The 23,284-nt window shown below is 37.8% G+C and overlaps 1 protein-coding gene across 6 annotated transcripts; it reads right to left on the bottom strand.

The window, feature by feature from the left end:
- Nucleotides 1-2,148: 2,148 nt before the first annotated feature.
- LOC121504606 (E3 ubiquitin-protein ligase ZFP91-like) lies at nucleotides 2,149-22,592 on the bottom strand. Of its 6 annotated transcripts, none has more exons than XM_041779535.1 (13): nucleotides 21,966-22,582; nucleotides 21,654-21,685; nucleotides 21,088-21,219; nucleotides 19,049-19,096; nucleotides 18,557-18,593; nucleotides 18,366-18,452; nucleotides 18,109-18,258; nucleotides 16,908-16,958; nucleotides 16,752-16,830; nucleotides 13,343-13,457; nucleotides 13,057-13,156; nucleotides 7,619-7,977; nucleotides 2,149-2,246 (listed from the first exon to the last, which is right to left on the bottom strand). In XM_041779535.1, exons 1-13 carry the CDS (start codon nucleotides 22,217-22,219, stop codon nucleotides 2,200-2,202), a joined length of 1,491 nt encoding a protein of 496 aa, XP_041635469.1. In that variant the 5' UTR covers nucleotides 22,220-22,582; the 3' UTR covers nucleotides 2,149-2,199. The 6 variants fall into 6 exon arrangements, with proteins under 6 accessions (XP_041635469.1, XP_041635464.1, XP_041635467.1 ...); XM_041779530.1 differs by lacking the exon at nucleotides 2,149-2,246 and having other exon boundaries at nucleotides 4,019-7,977; nucleotides 21,966-22,329; nucleotides 22,523-22,592; XM_041779533.1 differs by lacking the exon at nucleotides 2,149-2,246 and having other exon boundaries at nucleotides 4,019-7,977; nucleotides 21,966-22,070; nucleotides 22,162-22,582.
- Between the last annotated feature and the right edge of the window lie 692 nt (nucleotides 22,593-23,284).

The raw sequence follows: 23,284 nt of genomic DNA, 5'->3' as shown, positions 1-23,284 counted from the left end.
CCAATACACTTTATCCATTAGGAACCCCCAGGGAAAATGGAGGAGGGAAGGGGTGGGGGGTCTTTTAGTGTGATTACTCTGCACCACAGCATCCCTTAATAAAACACACAAATGATGAATGTTAGCTTGTGAACAGCATAAGTCAACATGTAATTCAAACGCGACAGGTTGCTAGCTGCCTCAGTACAAAAACATGCTGACACTGAAGCCAGCCACAAGTAACGGGAATGGGGAGTGGGTCCCACCGCCTGACGAGCATGAGGTAAGCAGCATAACAACCGTGTAAACTGATAACTCACGTAAAGCTGGAGCAGCTGGGTACATTCGTGGTGCAGAAGCCGCGCGAGAGCAACCGCGTTCCCCGTCCGAGACACGCCAGGCACCGGCGCGTCCAGCTCGGTTATCTGCTTCTGCTCCTCCTGCTCTGCCATTTGCACTCCAGCCCCGTTTGAATAGGTGTGTTAGCAGCGAGCTGGATGGACACCGAGCACTGAAATGAGTCCCCCCTCCCCCCGACGTCGTAAATGTTAGCAGCGGAAAGAGAAACGCTATTGACACGCAGAGACTTTCGGGATACTTGCTCGGTTTAAAAACCCACCAAAGATCCTCACAGAGAGGGACAGTGAGGCATGTTCATGTCGGTGCTCATGTTGGCAGGAACGCAAAGCCGAGGATTTAATTGGTTCCGCAAGCCACAGGGGCGTTTTTAGGGGGACGCACAAGAGGGCTTTTTGTATCTCCCTAAAAACGTCACACATGTGGCCCACCCATCAATCCACATAATAAAAGTCTCTTTAATGGGAGGCTTTTCCTGTCACTGTGGGACCCTAACAGGATGCTTACCATTGTGAAACTCTAATTTGACCAAAGAAATAGTGAGTATAAAATAGTTTCTGGCTTTAATCATCTCAATCTGTTTAAAAATATTTGCAAAAAATAAAAATAAAAAAATAATCACCTTTCATTCACTTGGTATTTGACTGATACTTAAAAAAAAACAAATAAATAAAAAACAAGTGTTTTTTCTTTTCTAAAACAAAATAAATAATAAACAAGAAACAAGTCTCTTTTTTATATGTATGTTATGACTAAAGAAAGAAATAATTAAAAACGGCCACGAGCAGTTTGATTTAATTAATCATTTGCAGTGTAGGTGTTATGCTCAGAAAAGCATCCCAAGAATCGCGTGCCCATCACTGAGGAGCTCACGCTTGCTGTAACGAGCGCAAAGCCGGCAGCTTTTATGAGGACAAACATCATCATCATCCTGATGTGATTACTGCTGCTGTTTCTATGTCATGTGGATGAGAGGGTGAGTGCTTCATAACTTGATAACAACATTTTCATACCTTTTTGACAAAACATTTATAGCTACATTAAAACTTTTCCCTACATTTGATGGTGTGTAAGCTATTTGCAGCACACTTTACAACCAATGAGAAGAGGGTTAGTAACTAGAATAAACTACCGATATGGTGGCCTCTAACTGTAGATTAATCGTGATTAATTGCCCCCTTTTTACTGAATTTTAAAATTCCACTTTTGCATTTCATACTGTTTTTGTGTAATTTTGGATTTTCTACTTTCTTAAACTCAGGGTAATTGACTTGACCTGACCTGAATTGACCTGTTTGCATGCAGACCTGCTTTTAGAGGTAGCTAGAGGATTTTAACATGAACTTAGCCACAGACGAAAAGAATTTGTTTGGGTTGAAATGAAATAAGTGATCGTTAAAAAGATGCAGTTGACTTTTGACTTTTTCACTGAGCTGTTTGTTAATTTTTTAAAGTGAAATGAGACATTAAGGAGCAGTGGTGGACTTACTTTACATCACTGTAGCTTGAATATATTTTGCACATGTATTAATTTATTCTTTCACTGTTTGTTTAATTTAGCAAATAAATTTAAAATAGAAAAGTGAAATATCACATTGATGTGAGTATTCAGACTCTTTGCCCAAACACTTGAAACTAGATCAGGTTCCTCTCATTTCTCTGGATCTTTGCTGAGATGTTTCTCCACCTTGATTTGAACTATAAATGCATGTATCATGTGTTGTAAGATATATTAGTGCTTTATGTCTTTTTTCATAAAAAGAACACCTATACCTCAGGGTCACTGTCATTTCCACCACAAAATGTAACTCCAGGGAGTGTTTGTAGGGTTCGTGTTCTTGCAACCAAAGCAATGGTCACGTGTCAGGGGAGCACATGCCTGGAGAGCAGAGATAGCTCCATGGAAGGAACTGAAATAAGAAAAAAAACAAGGTTAATTAGAGGTAAAACAGAGTATGTTTATTGGTTGCCATTTCAAAATAGCTCATATTTTTTTGTAAAAATAATGAGAAAAATAACATTTCTTACTGTCTGTTTTTAGTATATTTCATGGTAACTCCAAAACAGATTAGCATGAGTTTAAAATTTTAAAAAATGATAAATTGTCATTTCCACAGCAGTCATTTCCATTACTTTGTCTATCATGATGGGAAAGACAGTGTGATAAGAATGGCAATGCCAAATGCATTTTATTTAGCTTATATCACTGAAAATACTGTATGTTAACTTAAATCTTAACTTACAGCTCTCATTTCAGATAGTCATATTTAATTAATGTTAATGTTACAATTCCAATTTGTTACCTTTTCAATGTATTACATAATTTTATGATGGAAAAATCTGTTTTTAATGCCATTCTTACCTTAATCTCTCTTTATTTTGCTTCAAACAGCAAGTCCAACTTTTTCAGCACATAGAGAGCACAGAAATAGCTATTTTCTGCCATCTGATTTAATGTGCATTAATGTTTTAAATTTAAATAACAAAGTAATGTTTCAAAATTGATGAGGGATAGTATGAATGAACATTGTTCTGCAATGCTGTTTGTCACGTCATTTCCAACATGTGCAGTCTTTTTTTTCACCACGAAATGTCAACTCCATCACAAGACATGTTTGTACATAAAATTCATAAAAATAACACTGTCATACTTATACAATTTGTAGTTTTGAAAATTGGCAGTCGTGGTTACAACTAATGTCTGGGAATAGAAAACTGATGACTGTACTATGGAGAAAAAAATGATTGAAAGTCTTCAGGAAAACAGCTAAAAGGTGTTTGTCATCTACAAAACAGGAAAATATTATCTTTAAAATCCTGAAAATAAAAAGTACATCTGTGTGTAAGTCATTAAATGTTTAAAAACACAGGTTATATTCCTAATTTTGTTTGAAAAACACCATTTTTTGTGGTGTGATGTAAATGATGCTTTCCTCTGTTAGACTGAAACAATAAAAACATGAGATGATTTAAATAATTTCATCACAGCTGCTATCATAAAGTTTGCTACACACAATGGAGAAGTTAAACGTATTAAAATATTTCTCAGAATGTGTTAGGATTTTCTAAAAGGACCGTAATTAAGAATGACCCGTATAGGAGGGAGGAGAGGTGTTTCTCCTTTGACTTCATCTTTATTGCCCAATGACTAAGAACACAGGTTTGTATTATTTTTCCTTGTTTATACATTTTTTGTTGCAATGATGCAAAAAATAAGTTAAAAAATAATGATCTTAAGATCTTTGTTTATTGTAGTAATGCGACACATTTTCTAATAAACTGAGATAGTACAATGAATAATTCTAGGCGCTCAGTAGTAGTGGAAGTACACAGAGGTATATTTTATTATTCAAGGTTGCTGCTGTGTGCATAGTTAAAAAAACAAACAGTTATAAAAGATAAAAACAAAATGCACTGAGAACAAAAAATAAAGGAGTTGACACTTCTCAGCTCCCGCAGAGTTTGTCATCTATCACATCTTTGCTATTCTAAAATGCCTCTAGTTTGAGCATTTCAAATTTATTCTAATGAAACCTTCAGTAAAAGCAAAACAATGATGAATAATTAATTTCCCACCTGACAGGAAAATGAACAGTCTTAATGCCCTAAATCCATTCAACTTCCAAAAACAGATTACATAACATCTTTTGGTACATGAACAACCCTGCAAGTCTTTGTCAACTCAAAAAAAGAAAATGAACTTTAATTTATACAAACACAGCAAAACCCATAAGTTACAAAATATTCATCCAGAATTGAAATAAGTGTTTGGGTTCTACTTTATTGTTTCTATAGTGTAAAAATCCCTGACGCTGAGTGTTAACTCTATAACTTTCTATTAAAGTGTAAGTGGACCCCCGGCTCAGAGCTAACTCTGCCCACCTCTGTAATTCAAAAAATGCACTGAAAGTGAGCAGTCTGGTTCTGAGAGGAAGGAGGGGAAAAGGACGGGGCTTTCCAGTTGAGGCGGGAGTGACAGTGATGTCCCCTTGTCAGAGAGAGACAGACAGAGTCCCACAGCACTGCTGCCTCATGGCGATCTTTGAAAGTGGAGGAGTTTTCGCCTCTAGAGTCGCCCTGATGCAGGCTATAGTGTCGTGGTGGACCGTGGTGGTTCTGAGCACTACCTGTTCAGTCCATTGGCTCCAGCAGCGGCGTTACCATAGCCGGAGCTCTCAGAGCCGAGACAGTGCAGGCAGGAGAGGATGGGAGTGGTCTCTGAATGGTAACGTCAGTTAGAGGTGTTAACGCTCTACCTTTTATATAGAGTTTGTGACGTAGAAACCGACTGATGGTCGGTTTCTACGTCACATAAGCCCCACCTTTTCAGAAGAGATTTTTCAAGGTAGATGTCCATTTAAGCTAATTAAAAGCCGTAAAATCCAGATTTTTATCAGTTTGGTGCAAATTTCAGCTATAAAAACAACACTGATGTGTTTTATCATAGTTCAGTCAGATACCTCAGTGTACAGATGAAAAAAATGTTAAAGTGTTCACTACCTCTTTAAAGTTTACACTAGAGCTGCCAAACGATTACCAAAATAATCTAATTAATTACAGACTTTGTGATTAATTAATTGCAATGAATTCCATATACCAGATGTATGACTACTAGGTAATTACAGATTATAAAATCCTGTTTGTAACTGATTATATATAAAAATGTATTTATATTTATGTCTATATTAGGGCTGTCAGCAGTGTATTAATCATAATTAATGCCCCTATTTAGTGAACTAATCTTTTTAATTACAATTAATCGCATGCTTTATGCACCCTCAGCCCACTTTGGTTTAACGACTACAGCCACTGTGATGTAAAATAAGTCCACCAGTGCTCCTTAATGTCTCATTTCACTTTAAAACCTCAGAGGAGAAGCCACAAGATGTCTGCAACCCCCGATGTCAAACATTTACCTTCTTAATGTTTAGTATTTTCAATCTGTAACAAGTTTCTGTGAGTGAATTCATGCCATAATCTTCTATCTACCTAAAGATCCTTATTTTCTTTTAAAATAAAAGCAGGTCTTTATCCAAACAGGAAGTCAGTTACCCTGAGTTTAAGAAGTTACAGAAATACAAAATCAAACAAAAACAGTTTTGACTGCAAAATAGTGGAATTTAAAAATGCAGCAAAGAAAAGGGAGATAAATAGTTAACTACAGAAAGCCTAAAGGTTGATCGCAATTAAAAATAGTAATCGTTTGACAGTGCTAGTTTATACATTATCTAGATCAATTGTTCACAACCTTTTGTCCTCACAGACCCCCTACTTCTATCTAAGAAAAGCGAATCCCCCCCAGGATCCACCAGGAAAAAGTTCACATAGATATGATAAGCCTACATACACAAAAATGTTTGGTTGTTTTCCAAACTGTTTCACTTTTTGCTTAAAAAAATTAACAGATCCTCATTTTTTTCTTTTAGGGTGGCTCTAATACACCTGTGTACACTATATTTCTAACCATGATTCATTAGAAAAATTATATTAGAAAAATTATACCTGTAAATCTAATTTTGATAAGATCAGAGCAGAACAGGGTCTCGCAACCCCTGAAATCTTTCACGCCCACCAGGGGGGGCCCAGACCCCAGGTTGGGAGCCACAGATCTAGATTTCACTCTGCTCTTCACATTATTTAGACTGAATTCTCAGCATACTTGTATGTAAGTTGCTACTCTTTATCTCCCCAAAACACTGACTGTACCTCTGCTCCTTGCCTCACCCCTCTTCTGCCTCTGCTTTCTTTGTCTCAAAAGTTATGCTGAGATTCCCTTGAATCAGTTTTTACATGCCAGTGTAAAGGCAGCTTCTTGGTAATGACGTCAGGAAATAAATGTGACGGTAGAACATGTTTTTGAGCGACATCAACACTTTAACAAGATTTTGAAGCAGCGACAGGAGTACATTTTAATGGGGAAGTCTGCACATCAACAGATGAATTCAGCGCATGGGCTAGGGCTGGATTAAAACGCAATATGGCCTGCTGCAATTTTAAAATCACAGAAATGTAATGTAAACCTGGAATGTGTGTCATAACAACAGTGTAGTACTTTTTTGCAGCAGAAATGTTATGCTTTATACCAGTGGTTCTCAACTGGCTGAGTCACGGGGCTCACCATCAACTCCTCAAAGAGAATTGTGGCCCAAATTTTGGAGATTTTTTTTGGTCAGTCAGATGTATTTACTAAAAAATAGTAGAGCTTGGGCCTATGACAGTAAAAAAGGTGTAACAAAACAACGAAACAGGACAAAAAATGTATGTTTTATAGAGTTTCATTGACAATTTTTCCCCCAGACACACATCCCCACTGAAAAGAGCTTCGCAACCCACTTTTGGGTCCTGACCCACCAGTTGAGAACCACTGCTTTACACAGAATGCAAACATTCAAGTGCCTTTTTCTTAGTATAATTTAAAAAAAATCTACTTTCCTTATTTCTGTATGTTTTCTTTATCTACATGAGAATTACATTAAAAGTAGTCAGTCCCTTTTAGAAGGAAATTTATAATGAATATGTAGTAAGTAAAAATAATCACAATTACATCTTTTTTTAAAATTTGTTCAGTCCTAGTTTAATCTAATATTATGTTGGTTAAAATATAGAATGCATTACTGCCCTAAATTCTCCTGAAATTTAAGGTTTGGCAAGTCCACCATCTTAAATGGCATCTTTTTTATCATGCCTCCTGAATCCTCTACCCCACACTTACAGTAAATATTTCTGGAGTGTCTGTGTGATAAAAAGCTTATGACTCCTGTTACACACGAAATGGAAATATTTATCTTTAGTAGATGCCAGCTTATCAAATTTCCTCTTTCAGTCTTCTCTTTATTTTTAAAACATTTTAGTCTTTCAGTTTAAATTAAGTCTCCTTGATTATCCTCGGCACACTGCACCAAAATTTGTCTCTCTCCTTCTCTTTCCCAAACAATCCCTTCATCCTCCTGCTTCTTCTCTGTGTTTCCTTCCCACATCATTTCCCCGCCACCCACCACCACCCTGTCCCACAGCTCGCCCTCCCCGGGCAACTGTGCCTCCTGCTCGGCCTCCCTTCCCCACTGAACCTCCTGCTGAGGAGCCGGGAAGGCGAGCGTCGTGACGGAGCTCAGTGTGACGAGGGTACTGTGCTGTTCTGGGGTGGGAATAGCTGTGATGGTGCTGACGGGGAGTGTGGAGAGCTGAATGAGCTGGGTGCTGGGAGCTAGAGGTGCAGTGGTGAGGTGTAGTAAGGTGGGGGGTTGTGGGATCACATGATGTGTGGGCAGCTGAAGATACTGACCCTGAGGAACATCCACTTGAGTCTGTGGAGGGAGTGGAGGAGCTACCTGCTTCAGGGGAGTTAGGGTCCTATCCTCCACCTCCTGGCTTTCCTCTGGAGTGCCAGGCTGGGTTAGCACCATGGCTGTCTCCTGAACAGGGGTGGGGTTCCTTATAACCGAGCCCCCGTTGGCTGCCATAGCTTCAGCTATGAGCACCTGAGGGTGACTCTTGGCTTTGTGGGCAATAACTGAGTCCTTTTTCTCAAACTTCTTGCTGCAAACAGAGCAAGAGAACTGGTAGGAGGCTTCTGAATCATGCTTCTTCATGTGCCAGTTTAAGGAGGCCTTCTGTCGGCAGGTGAAGCCGCAGATCTCACACCTGCAACAAGGGGGAGACAAAGCACAAAGGAAAATCCAAACTGATTCAAATTTCAGGCTTTTTTGGTCACTTAAACATCTGTTTCACAACAATTCATAAAAAGACAGATTCAGAAATTGAATTCAGTGAAAGGTGATTCAAACCTACACCATTAAAACTAGACCTGCATTTAAAATTTTACCAAAATAGGGGCACAAAATGTATTACTGGCTTAGTGTAAAGGCAAGGTAACAAGGTGTCTAATTGTAGCAAAAGTTGTAAATCAGAACTAAATTAAAACAACTATCGAGTTTATTTACTTGGTTGCCTCCCATCCCACTGAGAAGTGGAAAAAAACAAAGAGCATACCTGACAACAGTTTGTTAGCCATAAAATCATAGGTTAGGCAAGTAATACTATAATTAAGGCAAACCAGTTTCACCAAAAGTCTCCAGAAACTGTCGACACCTGGTGCTCGGTACGCTGGCCTGATAAACAACAATCCTTCGGCACTGAATGACTGATTCCCATAAACTGCAAACACTGTCATAAATAATTGGTTAGGTAAGTATACTATAATTAACCCTTTGAAGCCAATTTTATCGTATTTGATACACACTTTTTTGATACCTCTATCTAATCAAAATGATTAACAATTTCCTAAAAAAAACTTTTGTATGCAATCATATAAATGATAAAAATGCCCTCCAGTGGATTATCAGTTTCAAACAATTCCTAATGTATCAAATGTGATACAAAAAATGTATATGTGAAATTGTATGGCCTTATTTCTTTTTCTGGATTTCAGTTAAATAAACATCTCATTTCCACATTTCCAAAAGCTAGAATTTTCTGGCTATTGTTTGAGGTATCAGGCTTTGAAGGGTGAAGGCAAACCAGTTTTACCAGAAGTCTCCAGAGACTGTGGACACCTGGTGCTCGGTACACTGCCCTGATAATCAACAATCCTACGGCACTGAATGACTGGTTCACATAAACTGCAAACACAGTAATGCAACAAAAGAGAAAAAGGAAATCTATCACTGGGAACAAAGGAAGATTGTTGATAAGTTCCATTTATAATCGTTGTAACCATTCAGACTTGGATTAGCTCTGCTTAACACTGTATGTGTTGTGCTTTTATTTCTGTGAACAGCAAGGATTGAAGAAAATAAGCTTAGGTAAATAGAGTGATGACAGGAAAGGCTTAAATAGCTAAGAGTAAGTGCAAAGATGGATTAACTCTCATTTGTAGTTCTTTGCAACAATCCTTTATGTACAAAAATCTGAGATTGTGCTTGCCAGCAACACCAATATTGATTAAGAATGGCATAAAGAAAAGGATCTTTGGATTATTTAAGAACATGAATAATTACGTGTGATCTGAAATACTTTTTCCCATGTGATTAACTGGACACCCGTGAACACGCCTTGACCTGCTTTTTGCTGCTTTAATTGATCAAACAGATGAAGAGAAACAAAACGCGGCACAAATGGCTCATTTTGGGAGTTGAACCTGCAGCTGAAGTGTCCAGCTATATCGAAGTTCAAACACAGCCTCGCTTAAAAGCAAGTTTTTACTTTGGGCAGAGTTTACGCTCTACTAACATTTAAGGTGTTGCACCAGCTTAGATAGTTTTAACGCAGGCTTAAAGTCCCTGTACAGTGATAAACAAATCTGTATTTTAGGTTTGTTGTATGACAGGCCACTGTGTCATGAACCACCAGGCGAAATTTCAGTCATGAATAATATCTCTAAGCTTTTAAAATCAAACTTCAAAATCATGAAAAATGAGGCAGTAAAATCTGCTCTAGGATGGTGTGGGCGTGGCGTTCAATGAGCTGAAGCCACACCCACTAACAAGAAATACAATCATCTCCAACTTCTGCATCTCCAAAAAAATGCCTCTGATCAGATGCAGCTGAACGGCTCTGTGCCCAAGCAGAGTGACTGTATTTAGGTGGTATTTTATCTGGTAATTGTTTTAGAATTAAGACAATCATTTTCTATCAAGTTTCGTGATAATTCCCAATAGGGTTGTTCTGAATCCGATACCAGTATCGGAAATACATCAAATACTGCTTAAAATGCAGGTAAATGCAGGATACGGTTTGGTTTAGCTTTATATTTTGCTTTGTTTAGCCATGCAAAATGTTAGTGCTATAAACTGGAAATCAATTCTTCGCTTCCGGAAAGCACCGCATGCACTGGCTACAGTCTATGGGGCAACAGTCTATGGGGCTACCGTTTTTGGAGCAGAGAAGAAGCAGCAAAAAAAGGACCCACTGCAGTAGCAAAGAATGGTGGCTGCGTGACAGTTTTTCTCTGAATGTGATTGTTAAAATGCCTTCCAGACCGCCGCTGTCGTACACAACAAGATGTGACATAGTTTATCAAAAGTTAAATAACTTTTGAACCATAAATCATTGCCTCTTACTTGTTTTTCCTGTTGAAGCTAGTCGTTGTGCCCTACCATTGCTGCTCTTGGTGCCTGAATCCCTTCCGACAGCATTTTCAGTGAACTCGTGTGACTTTGGGGACTTTAAAGATTGAATCAACACCAGTAAACCTGGTATTGAAAGCCTTGTAATCCATTTTAATAGAATTAAGATCATCTATTACCACTAGTTCGAATGCTAACTGCCATATTGGTCACCCTTTGTGAAGGTCTGTCAGCCAATTACAGGCTGTTCTGTAATCACATCATGTTACCCAAATAGAGCATAATGGCATGAGATAGAGAGAGCCTGTGATGGAGCCCCCTGTATTCTTATATTAATATTTAGCAGTAAAACTCAATAATCAACAGGAAAACTACTTTAGGGTCACAGAGATGCTGTACTTAGGATTCTATTTGTTGAGCCATGTTCTGAGTCAAATATAAGTCTACAATAATTTGCTAGTCTGCACAGTCAGTCCAGAAAGTTCATGCTGGTATCAGCCGATACCAAACATCTAGGTATCATAATCGTATCAGGAAGGAAATTTCTAGGTAATTTCTTTATTTTGGCCCACTAAATTAAAGTGAGCGCCTTCTCCATAATTCCCAAGAAATTTCTATGTAATCTACAAAATGGCCTTGTATTATGACTTTAATGTAACTCGACAAAAGTTGGATTTTTTAAATACATCAAAATTACGCAGGAATTTAGGAGAAAGGGCTCACTCACTGGGTGAATATGCAGAAATATCCTAAAAGTGACAAATGTATTATGAAGCAAGTTTTTAAGAAATGATGAATGAAAGCATTCAGAAATTACCGTATTTTACGGACTACAAGTCGCACTTTTTTCATAGTTTGGCTGGTCCTGCGACTTATAGTCAGGTGCGACTTACATATCAAAATATATATAATTTAACATGTTTTTTAATGTTAATTCATACTGACTGACATGCACAAGGAGTAAACATTGCCGTCTACAGCTGCGAGAGGGCGCTCTAGGCTTCTGACAACCACGGTGACAACTATATGCTATATGCTACATGCTCTTGTACCACTGACAAAATTGAACGAAAACGGTAATCAAGCAGCAGAAAGAAAGTTTAGAGAGAGTGAGAAACTTGTGAGGGACTGGCAAAAAGCAGAGGTTACTCTTATTGCAATGAAGAAAACAAAGAAAGCTACTCGCGGGCTGTAAGGAAGATGGTCAGAACTGGAAGAACAAGTACACAGATGGGTGCTTGAACAACGTGCTGCCGGGAGAGGCTTGTAAACGGTGCAGTTACGCCCTGGTAGTTGCCAAGGAGAGGAAAATAAATGACTTTGCCGGCGGGCCTTCTTGGTGTTACCGCTTCAAGCAACGCAACTGCCTCTCTATCAGAGCACGGACAACGGTGTGTCAGTTTCTAAATAAATGCGACTTATAGTACAGTGTGACTTATGTATGTTTTTTTCCTCTTCATGACTAATTTTTTGACTGATGCCACTTATACTCCGGAGCGACTTATAGTCCTGAAAATATGGTACCTAAAAAATACTTGAAATTATTCAGGAACAACTCACATTAATTAATGGGCCAAAATAAAGATATTATCTAGGAATTATTAAGCAACAGTTTTAAATTATCATCTTATTTCTAATAAATTGATTAGTAAAATACCACCTAATGCCACAATATTAAGAGGAATAGCTTGATTATTAATATATTATTACCAGGTAAATACTTTTGGTAAAATTCCAAGTTATTACTAGGTTATTACTACCTTATTCTTAATAATCATTAGATAATTATACTTGTTACTTTAACATTACTATGTTTTTATTTTAAAATTGTAATGTAATTGTAATGTAATGTAATAGTTATGTAATTACTAGGTAATTAAGTAATTAAGGAAAGCCTTAATTTTGGCTGCATTAATTTATCATCTTTTAATACTTCTAAGACCCCCTGTACAAGGTGTAAAATATTTTGTAAACTACAGAAGTATGTATGATAACTTTAAAAGGTTGGATAGCTTGTAGGATGACAAAGGATTTTATCAGATGTTTGGTGTCAGCAGAGCGTTCTGTTGTTTTCCATGAATGGATAGTTTTTGCTGCCCATTGTTATATTATCTCCTGCTATTGACGATTTTTACCACTCTAGTTCAGAGTTGTTATTTTAAAAAAGCTCTAGATTTTGACTGTAGGCTTTAGTAATCATCCTGAGCAAAATGCTTGGTCACATTTTCCATACACTTTCGGTGCTGTTTAAGGATTAATGGCATATATTATTTTGAGCTATTAGCCTGCTTAGAGAAAATTAGACACAAGAAGCAGCAATGTAACAACACTGGATTAGAAAAAGGCTTTTGATTGATTGGTAAAATTAAGTGAAAACTTCCTCTCTGACACATTATTTTGGTTAGTTTGGAAGCTGAGCCTTACATCTCCGTGGTGCACCCAAACAATGACACTATGACTGGTTTCAATGTAGGGTCTGGTGTGGACTTTACGCTATAACTCAAGACAGATCTGCACATAGCCTGTAGCCTTGCATGTGGGATGCCTGCTCTGCCAACTAAGCAAAATCAGCAGCTTGAATATTTTTTTTTTTAACTTCTTCCTCATTCACAGCGCCCTCTGGAGCATGGCAGTGCACAATCTTCATCCTACTCACTGTATCGGCTTCTCTCCTGTGTGAATCATCCTGTGCACAGTCAGGTTATGGGAGCTCTTGAAGGCTCGAGCACAGAACTCGCAGATGAAATCCCTCTGATCTGAAAGGAAAACAAAAAAATAACAAACCACACATGAAGACACAGAAAAAACAAGTTTGTTGATCTGCTTAAAGGCATTTAAAGCTGCACAGAAATGTTGCTTTATTTTTTTTCCTTGAACATATGGCCTTGGCCTGGTTCCAATCTAAATACTCTTCATAAACATTAAAACTCTTGTTATTTCACCTGTGTGATGTTTGGCGTGGCGTAACAGCTGCTTCTGCAGTCGAAACAAGCGTCCGCATGAGGGAAAATCACACATGTACTTCTTTTTTAGCAGGTGCTGGTACTTTATATGGTGCTGGAATAAAAAAAATGAGAGAAAGATTTGTAAGCTGTTGGCAAAGGCATAGATATATCAAATGCCAGCATAAAACTGACTGCATGCCACAGATAAATACTGTTAACTCACATCTGTTTATATATGATTTAGCTGATGGCAGATGTTTGCAAACAAGGCAGATATAAGTCAAAACAAAGTTAAACAGATGAATACTGGCATCCATATTAAAAACTTCAGTATACTACACTGATAGAGTGTATACTACAGTGATCTCTACTTCTAAATATCTGCATAAAGCCTTTAGAATATATTAGTATCAGTAATATCTTTGACCCCCTGCTTTCACATCCAGTGGCTTTAAAAACCCGCAGAGAAGCTAAAGAGCAGGATGAGAAGCTGGCAAGTTTTGTAACTCCGCTGCTCTTGCTATTAAAGCTAACTTTTCTTCTCCTTGTATTTCGTTGCGCCTACATTTTCCTCTTCATTTGCTTTTTAAAAAGTTGTCAGCAAACAGTTGAAAGCACTATTGCCGCCTAGACTACAGTCATGCGTGTGATTGCCTGTTTTCTCCATTCAGACATATTCGCTACAGGACAATGTGCACCAAACCCTGACCCCAACAGCGTAATGCATCAAGCCAAACAGAACAAATAGACATTTAGTGTTGTTTATTTATTTATTCTTCTTTTTATATGTATATTGTTAGTTTACATGTAGACCTTCTTATTTGATCTCTCTTAATGTACTTTGTGTTGGTGTATAATTTAGGTTGATTATTCTGCCTGATTATTTAAAATTAATTACATTTAATTGTAGATTAAATGTAATGTTTAAAATACTGTCAATATTCAATAATCTATACCAAGGATCACCAAATGGCAGACTCTCCCTGAGAGTCGTTGCCACACTCATTCAACATTTTAGCTATGTTGTTGTATATAGTTGTGTCTCGCACAGTCCCTGTGACCTGGCGCCGAATCTCCTCTTCTCCACGGATCAATAGAAGCTCTCTGATCTCGCTGTCTTGCCGGTGCTGTGCCGTCTCGTACACATAAATCTCACACGATGAGTCCAAAAAACAACAATGCTCGTCCCTCAGCTGCCGGCGTCTTTTCGTTGCCCCAAGTTACGGGCGTGATATTATGATGTAGGCATGTCCTGCGTTCACCCGGGTGTGATGCTCCCACTGGAGCCGATTGGAGGCGAGCCGATAAAAACCCGTGTCCACTGCAGGGTCTGAATGCCTATTAGAGCCTTTCCCACTGCCGTCAAGAGCTGATTGTTAGCCTGTTTAAACCGGTTTTTCGGTTGGTGGGAAAGGGGTATTACGGACTGTGAGAATAAAGAAAAGTTTTGGTAACAGGTTTATTTTTAACCATTTAACTTTAATGTTAACGTCTTATTAAGTTTTAAGTTAAGTTTTTTCTATTTAATTAGTGAACATTTTATTCATTTACATAAACAGGGCACTCTTTTTTATGATAAAATTAGTGAAAAGGTAAAAAAACGGAATTCCAAAATATTAAAATGGAATTTGGAAAAAAATAAAACAGATCTCATAGGGCCCTAAAGGAGAGATTCACAGATGGAGAAATGTAGGGGTGGGTAAAAATATCGATTAATTGATGCATCGCAATATTTCCTCCCCAATTCAATATTGATTCAGCAAATCCTCTGAATCGATTCACCTCCTGGCCAGTGGGGGTCGCTTTGCGTTTGGTTCGCGTTGTATGGATGGAGGCCGCACTCAACCAAACAACAACCAACCATAACCAACTGTCATGTTTTTTACTTTTGTACTCCATCTGCACAAATAAGTTATTATTGTGCAAATTTTTATTTTCAGATGTTTTATTGCTCAAAAATGTGAGGTGACTTACCAAATATGTTCACATGGGCATGAAAATAATTATTAAAAAATTGTCAGCAGGTTATTTGTGTATTTCTACTTCTTACTGAATTGACATTGAAGCATTTAAATCAATATCAAATTAAATTGATATCGAATCGAATCACAACCTAAAGAATCGAAATCGAATTGAATCATGAGGTTCTTAACAATATCCAGCTCTAGAGAAATGGGTGAGCTGTAGAGAAATTTTCATATTTTATCAGCGCAACAAGTCCCTGAAATCGCACCCAGATCCACATATCACACTAACTCAAGTTAAACATTATGATGTTCCGGACCTTTGGTTTAATAACCTTTGGTTTCTGACTGGACCTCTTTGAATTTTAATTGACTACCCCTGATCTATACTTTTAAAAACTAATTTAGCTAATTATTAAAGTTACCTTTAGATTTATTGATACATTTTCCCCCTTCTAAATGTAAAGTTAATTCAAAACATGATCTAACAATAGAGCCATCCACTTTCTAAACCATCAACACATACCATGAACAATTCAAGATCTGAGCAATACTGTTTTTAAATGTTGTTATTTTCTTTACTCATGCACTTTATACTGATGAACTTTGCTGTACCTTGACTTTATATGATGATTGAGTTTGTCTGTTTGTGTCTTTTTGCTGGGAGGGGTATGTGCAGTTTTGTTGTATTTATGCAATGACAAGACTTCTATCTAGAGAAATAAAGAAATATTAGAATTAAATGCTAAAATAATTGCGTATAAATGCTATTTTTTCAAGGCTTTGATTTAGAATTTGTTGCTTCAATAGCTTTAAAATATTACCAATACTAATTAAAATAACTGAACAAGTGATTAGAAAAAAATGAATTATGAATAAAGTACCAATGCATTTCTGATGTAACAGCCTAAATTTAAATTTGAATTCCACGTCTCTTACATAATAAATTTAAGCAATATTTCTTTTTTAAAAATCTAAAATTAACTCAAAGTTAAATACCTATATTTGTTTGGATTTAACTTGGTCTATTGACGTAGTTGTAATTTATTTAGAGAGAAAATTGTGATTCAGCCAAGAGCTAAATAGTAGAACAGATTTTTATCTTATTACACAGATTGAGTGGTATTTTTTTTCCCATTTAGTAATGTGAAATTCTTGCCAATTGTCATTCTTTGTTCAGGTTTTCAACCTTTTCTGTTTGATGAAGACTTTCAATTAAATTAAAAGAAGAGATATTTCAAGAAAACAATCGAGTTTTCCTGCATCCTCTCTTGCCACCAGCCTTTCAAGTTCAGGCAAACCTGCAGTTTAACCCCAAAGAACTCGGCACTGTGGGAAATACAATTACTGTCACATGCCTAGTTTTAACTTTAGCCTTCACTGGAGCGCTCTCAGTTGGTGCAGCACCTTACTATGGCAATATTTCTAGCATGATGGCATACCTGTAAGTAGCGTGGGTGGGCCAAGACCGTACCACAGCCCTCGATGTCACAGCGGACATACTGCACAGGAGGCTTTTTTCTGTAAAAGAGACTTTTAGTGTTAGTCATCCTAGTAGTGATTTTCATGTTTTGGGAGGACACATCTATGACTGTTACCTTCGTTTTGGTGGCTGGGAAGCTGTGCCATCTTTTTGAGGTCTTCCCTTCCTAAGATGAAAACAGATTGCTAAAGTTTGAAACACAACTGATATAAACTTTCATCCTTTTACCAAAAGCTCATTTGCCATTTACCAGCAGGACTCATCTCTTTGTGCACTGCTTGATTACAACAAGGTTGGTGTTGTTGTTTAATTATAAACTGAATGACTTGTTTCACAACGATACAAATAATTAAGATGATCATTGTCACCATGACAGAAAATGTGTGTCTAATGACTCATCAGGTAAGACTGCTGTTCTTTATTAGTGTGCGTCACGTATCTTGCAAAGTTTGCTTGTGCGTTAACTTTGGCACCAACCACAAAAGCTTGACTGCCTCAGCCCCAAGGCGGAGCCATGTACAGTAATTCTGGCATTAGTGATACTGAACAAATGTTTTGCATGACAAGACAGACAATATACTAATCAAGGTTCTGGTATGTCTGTACTAATACACTTTAAAATGTGTTTAAATGATTGAATGTAAAATCTAAGGAAACAAAATTTTCACTATGAATGATGGCTGGGGTTTAATTTGGAGAAAAGAAAGCTGATATCTGTGTTCTTAATTTCTCTCATGGGGAACTGACCATGCGTTCCTTTTATAGTCATAAAGTCGTGGGTCATAACTGCGATGATGTCAAATCCATCTGAAAACCTGGTTTTCCCAGTTGTTTGCTCTCCTTTTTTTTTTACAACCACAACAGGTTGGAAAAACAATAGATGCCGATCTTGCATAGCAAAACTAACCAGTTGCTAGTCGATGATCCTTTAAAACAACACAATGCTAAAAAATGCAGTGATGAACAGCACATGATTCTGAAAATGGGTCAAAATCAAAGCCTAACCCTAACCACTCTTAATGCTCTTTGCAGCCACGTTGCGTTGTCAAGGTTGGGGTGCTCTGTGAAAGAACGACTTCCTAAGGGAGACCTTCAATGTGCCACTTCCATGTTGGAAGTCAGAAAAAATAGTTGTAATATGAGTTACAACTGCAAAAGGAATGCAGCATGAGAAAACATTTTGCTCTGCTCCTTGTGCTATAAAAACAACAGGTGTGTCCATCTAGCTTCAAGCACCTGTGAAAAATGAAAACCACCCATTGTTCATAACATCATTCAGCCCTGTTGTGCATTCCAGATACCCAAATCATGCTTACTTCTTTGGTGATTTCTTCTTATCATCCCCTTCAGCTTCACTCTGCACATCAGTCCTGGTTGGTTCATCCTCTGTAAGATCTTCTGCCTCCTTGTCTGATTCCTCCAACTTGAATTCTGTCTGCAAAATTGCATGTTGTTCTATTTTTTTCCTAAGAATTTGAGCAAAAAGCACATTAAAGCTAATATTTTAACACTTATCATGCTGAGGTTTTGAAATCAAGAACAGCGTATTCTGATTGTTATAGGAGCATTTTACATGTTTGTCTCAGGTTTATCGTTGAGGTCATTTTGGTCATCCCTGAATGGAGGATCCTCATCAGCTGTGGCATCTGGATCTGAGAAACTGCCATGGACATCACAGTAAAATCTACATTTTCAAACCCAACTTTTTTCATGAATACACGAATAAATCGGCATTGATCATGTCATAAGTTAAATAAAACTCACTTGTTATTGCTTTCTGTCAAGGCACCTTTTTCGTCTTCTGAAATGCAAACATGATGACAGTGTCATTTCGGTTCAAGTGTACGCTTTTGTTTAATTTAAAAGGATATTTTGTTATTTTTGAAATTGGGTTGCATGAAGCACTTGGCAATTAGTGGCATTAGCCTCCAGAGATTTCAGTGAGTGTTGTCTCGTTAAGCATGACATGCTTGGGGAAGCTAGGCGCGACACCTAGTGAGCCCAAAAGCGATGTTGGCTTAACTGTATATCAGACATTTTTGAAGCCTGTTTATTTTTCACCTCTGTGTTTGGCACTTTTATTCAATGCAAAATTTGGCTAGAGGCTAGGGTCTCTTTTGCCTCAGCAAGTCTGGTCAGCTGTTTGGATTTCGTCCAAGGAAACAACAGCAACAACCTAAGCTAAAACAAAGCTTAAATGACCGTTTTGACTCAAGTGCTGATGACATGCCGTTAACTGTAGATACAAGAGCATACTTATATGACCTGTAGTACACAGAGGAACAACTTCTGCAGATGGAGACTCTGTAGAAAGAAAGAGAGGGGACAAACTTTAATGGAAACTGGTCAGCAGGAGAGATCCCAGATTACCTGGTGGAGCAGGTGTGGAAACTGTGAGCCCTTGCCCATGAACCCTGAAAGCAACTGCTGTCAGGAGTGGTACTTAGTTCCTCCAACACCTCTCCAGGACATTTCTGATCAGAAAAAAAGCAGCTCACAGATACCTGCAGCCTGCATCACTCCCCATCCAGAGTTCCCTGCCTTACTGGTGTTTAATGGACCTTTTCAACTTTTTCAAGACAAATTGGAGAAGCCGACCCAAACCATGAAAGATGATTAGAAATGTGTCATACAAGAAAGGTTACAGCTGTTGCTTTAGTCTTCTAATGGCTGATAATTAGACAAGCTACTGTCCGTATGATGCGTTTACTTTATGAAAACATTGTGTTGAAGTGGAAAACTGAGGTGAAATAACTAGTTTTAGTTGTGTTTGTTGCTGTCTCTGACCAAGCCAAAACAGCTGATCAGATACGCAGAGGCAGAAGAGCATGTAGCTGGTGGCTGAAGCTTGTATTACAAAACAGTGCTAAACACAGGCTTTCTGGGTAAAAAATAAAATGCTTAAAAAATTTTTGATACAGCGTACAGTTGAACCAACATTGTTTTTTGGCGCATCTTTACCTAAAACTCACTAAATTATGTGGATAAACGTACCCATCTGTACAGCCTAGCTTCCTCATGAGTGTCATGCTTAGAGTGGCAATGCTCACTGAAATCTCTGGAGTCTGATGCCACTGCTTACTGGTTTTAATAGACGGCATCACATCACCCAAGTTTTTGCTTCACTACATTGCCCCCCTGTTAGTTTTAGGACAGATTTTAAGATGTTGTTCATTTTTTTTAAGCACTTAAGGGTCTGGCTTCAAGCTACTTAATTAAACTTTTAACTCCATATGAGCCAAGCCACAGCCTTCGGTCTGCAGGCTGGGACCTCTTGGTTATTCAAAAGTTAAGACTCAAAACTAAGGTACCCATCAGGGCCCCTTGTCCTGGGAATGACCTGCCTAAGGAGGTAAGGCATGCAGAATCAGTGATGTCTTTTAAATAAATCTCTTCTTAAAACTCATTTCTATGTCTTTTACCATCTCCTCCCTCTATCAGTGCATTTTCTCTCTTAAATGTTCTTCTTCTTCCCCAAAAATTATCTTAGAGCTTTTATGTCTGTTCTTCTCCACTCTATTTTATGCTTAGTTTGATTGTTATTGCTGCTCTATCTTCACGGCTCCTTTTAAATTTGAGAGCTTTTTACTCCTTCTGTACATTTTTTTTAACCTCTTTTTGCTTTTATATCTGTTTTTACATGTTGATGATGATTATTGTTATTTCATTTTTACACAGTTTACAGCTTTCTAATTGTATTCTGATTTATTCATCTCTACATATTTTAATTGTTTGTATCCTTTTCATCCATACTGATTTATTTTCTATTCTGTCTTTTCCTAATATTTTACAAGCTCTTAAATCTCTGGTCCTTAGGTCTCTTTTTATGTTGATGGGTTTCTGAGTTGCCTGGATTCGTCTAGGTTATTCTAGGTTTTTATTCTGCATCTTTATTTTTACTCTGGATTTTTAAATTTCTGGGTTTTTATAGTGTCTTTCAAATTTGATATGTCCTCTGGTTTTATAATGCATCTGCTGGGTTATAATGATGTTGGGGTTCATTGTTTCGGGAACTGGGTTCTTGCATTGTTAGGTTCTGTCTTATCTGCTGTGCTCTTATACTTGTATCAGGATGTTTTTTTAATTTGTGATTCTGCTTTTTGTCATTGTAAACCTCTGTTTAAATGTGCAACACAAATTAAGTTATTATTATTATTACTACTACTACAATTGCCAAGAATCGTATGCAACCCACCTTCAAAAATACCAAAACATCCCTTTAATGTCTTATTTTCAAAATGTCTAGACAATGGCAGAGAACATGAAAGAAGAATGGGGCTGGTCTTTTCTTTTACCACATGCTGAAGTCTCTTTCTCTGCTTCTAGCTTGCATATTGCTGCAGGTGAGGTGCAACTGGCTCTGCTTGAAGGTCTCCCTTTGCCCTTTTTGGACTTGGACATCTTTGCTTCAGGAATGATTTGGGATGCTGAAAGTCATAATGTAAATGTTTTAGAGACTGATTAAATAAAGTAGACAAAAACCATGCTAAAAAGTCATGAGAACAAAAGGTAACAATTTATTTGAAGTTCTGTTCATAAGACTGACATTATACTGTCATAATCATGACATGACACCCATCATTAACATGACTAGGGCTTCATGAATGTTGCCATTAAGTGTAATTAAGTGTCATTCGCTAAATTATGACACCTGTACCACAGAATTGTCATTTTTTCCGGAAGGCACTGTCATCATTACTTGACATTTGCGGTAAATTTAGCGAATGACACTTAATGGCAACATTCATGAAGCCCTATTCATATTAATAAAAGTGTCATGTCATGATTATGACAGCATAATGTCAGTCTTATAAACAAAACTTAAAGTAAAGTGTTACCGAACAAAATTGTGTCTTGATACCTTTCTTAGATGGCAACTGCTTTTTTGTGGGTCTGTGGGGGAGACATTATACAGTAAATGACAGCCAGGTGCGTTATATGTATTATATAAACATTATGACATAACATTAAACAGTTTATTCCCCTCTGAGGATAGCAGGTTTTAACAAATGCCGTTAAAATAATTTATTTTTGTTTCGATAAGCTGGCAACCTGCATATGGCTTTAAGAACCCGCAATGATATAATGCACTTCAGACTGTTGGCATCAAACAGGCCTGCTTTAAGTGATGTTGACATCCTCTCACAGCAGAGCCTCTGATAACAACACTTACTTCAGGACAGGTGCATTTTTGCCGGTTGCTCCAGCAGGTATCCCCCGTCCACGGTGCAGACTCTGTGACTCTTCCTTGCAATGGACTTTCACCGACTTATTAGACCTGCAAAACACAGCTCCTCTGTTTCGTAAAACACGCACAGTGCCAGGCGGAGAGTCAGCGGAGGCCGCTGTGGTTTTACCCCGCCTTTTACCTCCTCCTCTCCCGCTGGACGGCTCAGTCGAGTCCGGGGATGGTTTAGCGGCCTGCATCGAGTGCCCACTTTCCCCTTTCTGGAGGGAGAGACTGAAACCTCGTCCTGCTAGGAGCTCATTGAGGCTTTTTTTAATTGCTGCGGGCCTAAAATACTTTTAAAAGTTAACTGTAAGCGGAGAAAAATTAAGGTTAGCAAAACATCGAAGGCCCCGGTAGCACAAAGACCTGTTGACTCTTTAAATTAAAGTCACCATGTAAGCATTGTTACATAATTAAAGGCGCAAAAAGATTACGAAAGATATTAAATTTCATATTTTGCAAATATTAGCCACTAAATTCTTCTTAAAGCTACAGCAAACCTTTTGTTTCTTCGACTGGGACCATCGACTGATTGGAATACGTCTCCTTTAAGAGCGAGGGCAGCAGGTTAGGCGAATGGCTTAAGTTTGGACTCGCGGGTTTCCATACCTTACTGGGCTGGGGAATGTAGTTAAAATGTGAAAAATAGATTTACGAAAAAAACAAAAATGTAAGCAGTTTATAAGACAAAGTTAGAGAAGTGTTTACCCTCTTGAACCGATACTAAAACCTTTAAATGCTACAAGTGTGTTTGCAAGCGTCTTCAGACAGCTCGGTATTTTTCATCAGGGGGCTAAGTATGAAAATACCTTGTCACCAATCTTGAGCTTCAGAGGTTAAGATCTAAGGTATTTTGTGCGAAAATGTTCTTACAGATTAAAAATTTATTTACAAATTCGAAATATTTATGACCCTTTTTAATCCCATGCCGAGGCTACACCCTACCTTAAGGAGGAGCATACATTTTACAATTTGATCAAAGTGAACAATAATTCACGTTAGGCACATCCTTTAATTATTGCTTCACAGCACAATCAACTACAGTAATCTAACTGAAATGATACACTACAAGCATGGATGACTTCTCATGGCCAGGCTGCAGGGAAAATAACTGGTATTATATAGACATGTTTATTGAAATTTGAGGATCCTAGACAGTCTATTTCCAGAAAAAAGTTCTTTGACTTTGTGCGCTTTCTTTCTTATATTTGTTTATTTATTTTCTTTCTTGCAAAGGAGGCAAGACCACTAAGACTGCAGTC

This window comes from Cheilinus undulatus, linkage group 22 (genome assembly GCF_018320785.1).
Source record: "Cheilinus undulatus linkage group 22, ASM1832078v1, whole genome shotgun sequence".
NCBI lineage: Eukaryota > Metazoa > Chordata > Actinopteri > Labriformes > Labridae > Cheilinus > Cheilinus undulatus.
The sequence above is the reverse complement of the archived record's forward strand: the minus strand, read 5'-3'. Positions and strand labels throughout refer to the sequence as shown.

Excerpts from the sequence above, each read along its gene's own strand:
- LOC121504606 (XM_041779530.1), bottom strand. The coding sequence starts at position 22,219 with ATGCAGGCCGCTAAACCATCCCCGGACTCGACTGAGCCGTCCAGCGGG. Across the intron at positions 18,594-19,048 it reads GTGTACTACAGGTCATATAA|AAGACGAAAAAGGTGCCTTG; the intron begins GTATGCTCTTGT and ends TTTGCATTTCAG. Across the intron at positions 16,831-16,907 it reads TCCCAGCCACCAAAACGAAG|AAAAAAGCCTCCTGTGCAGT; the intron begins GTAACAGTCATA and ends TCTCTTTTACAG.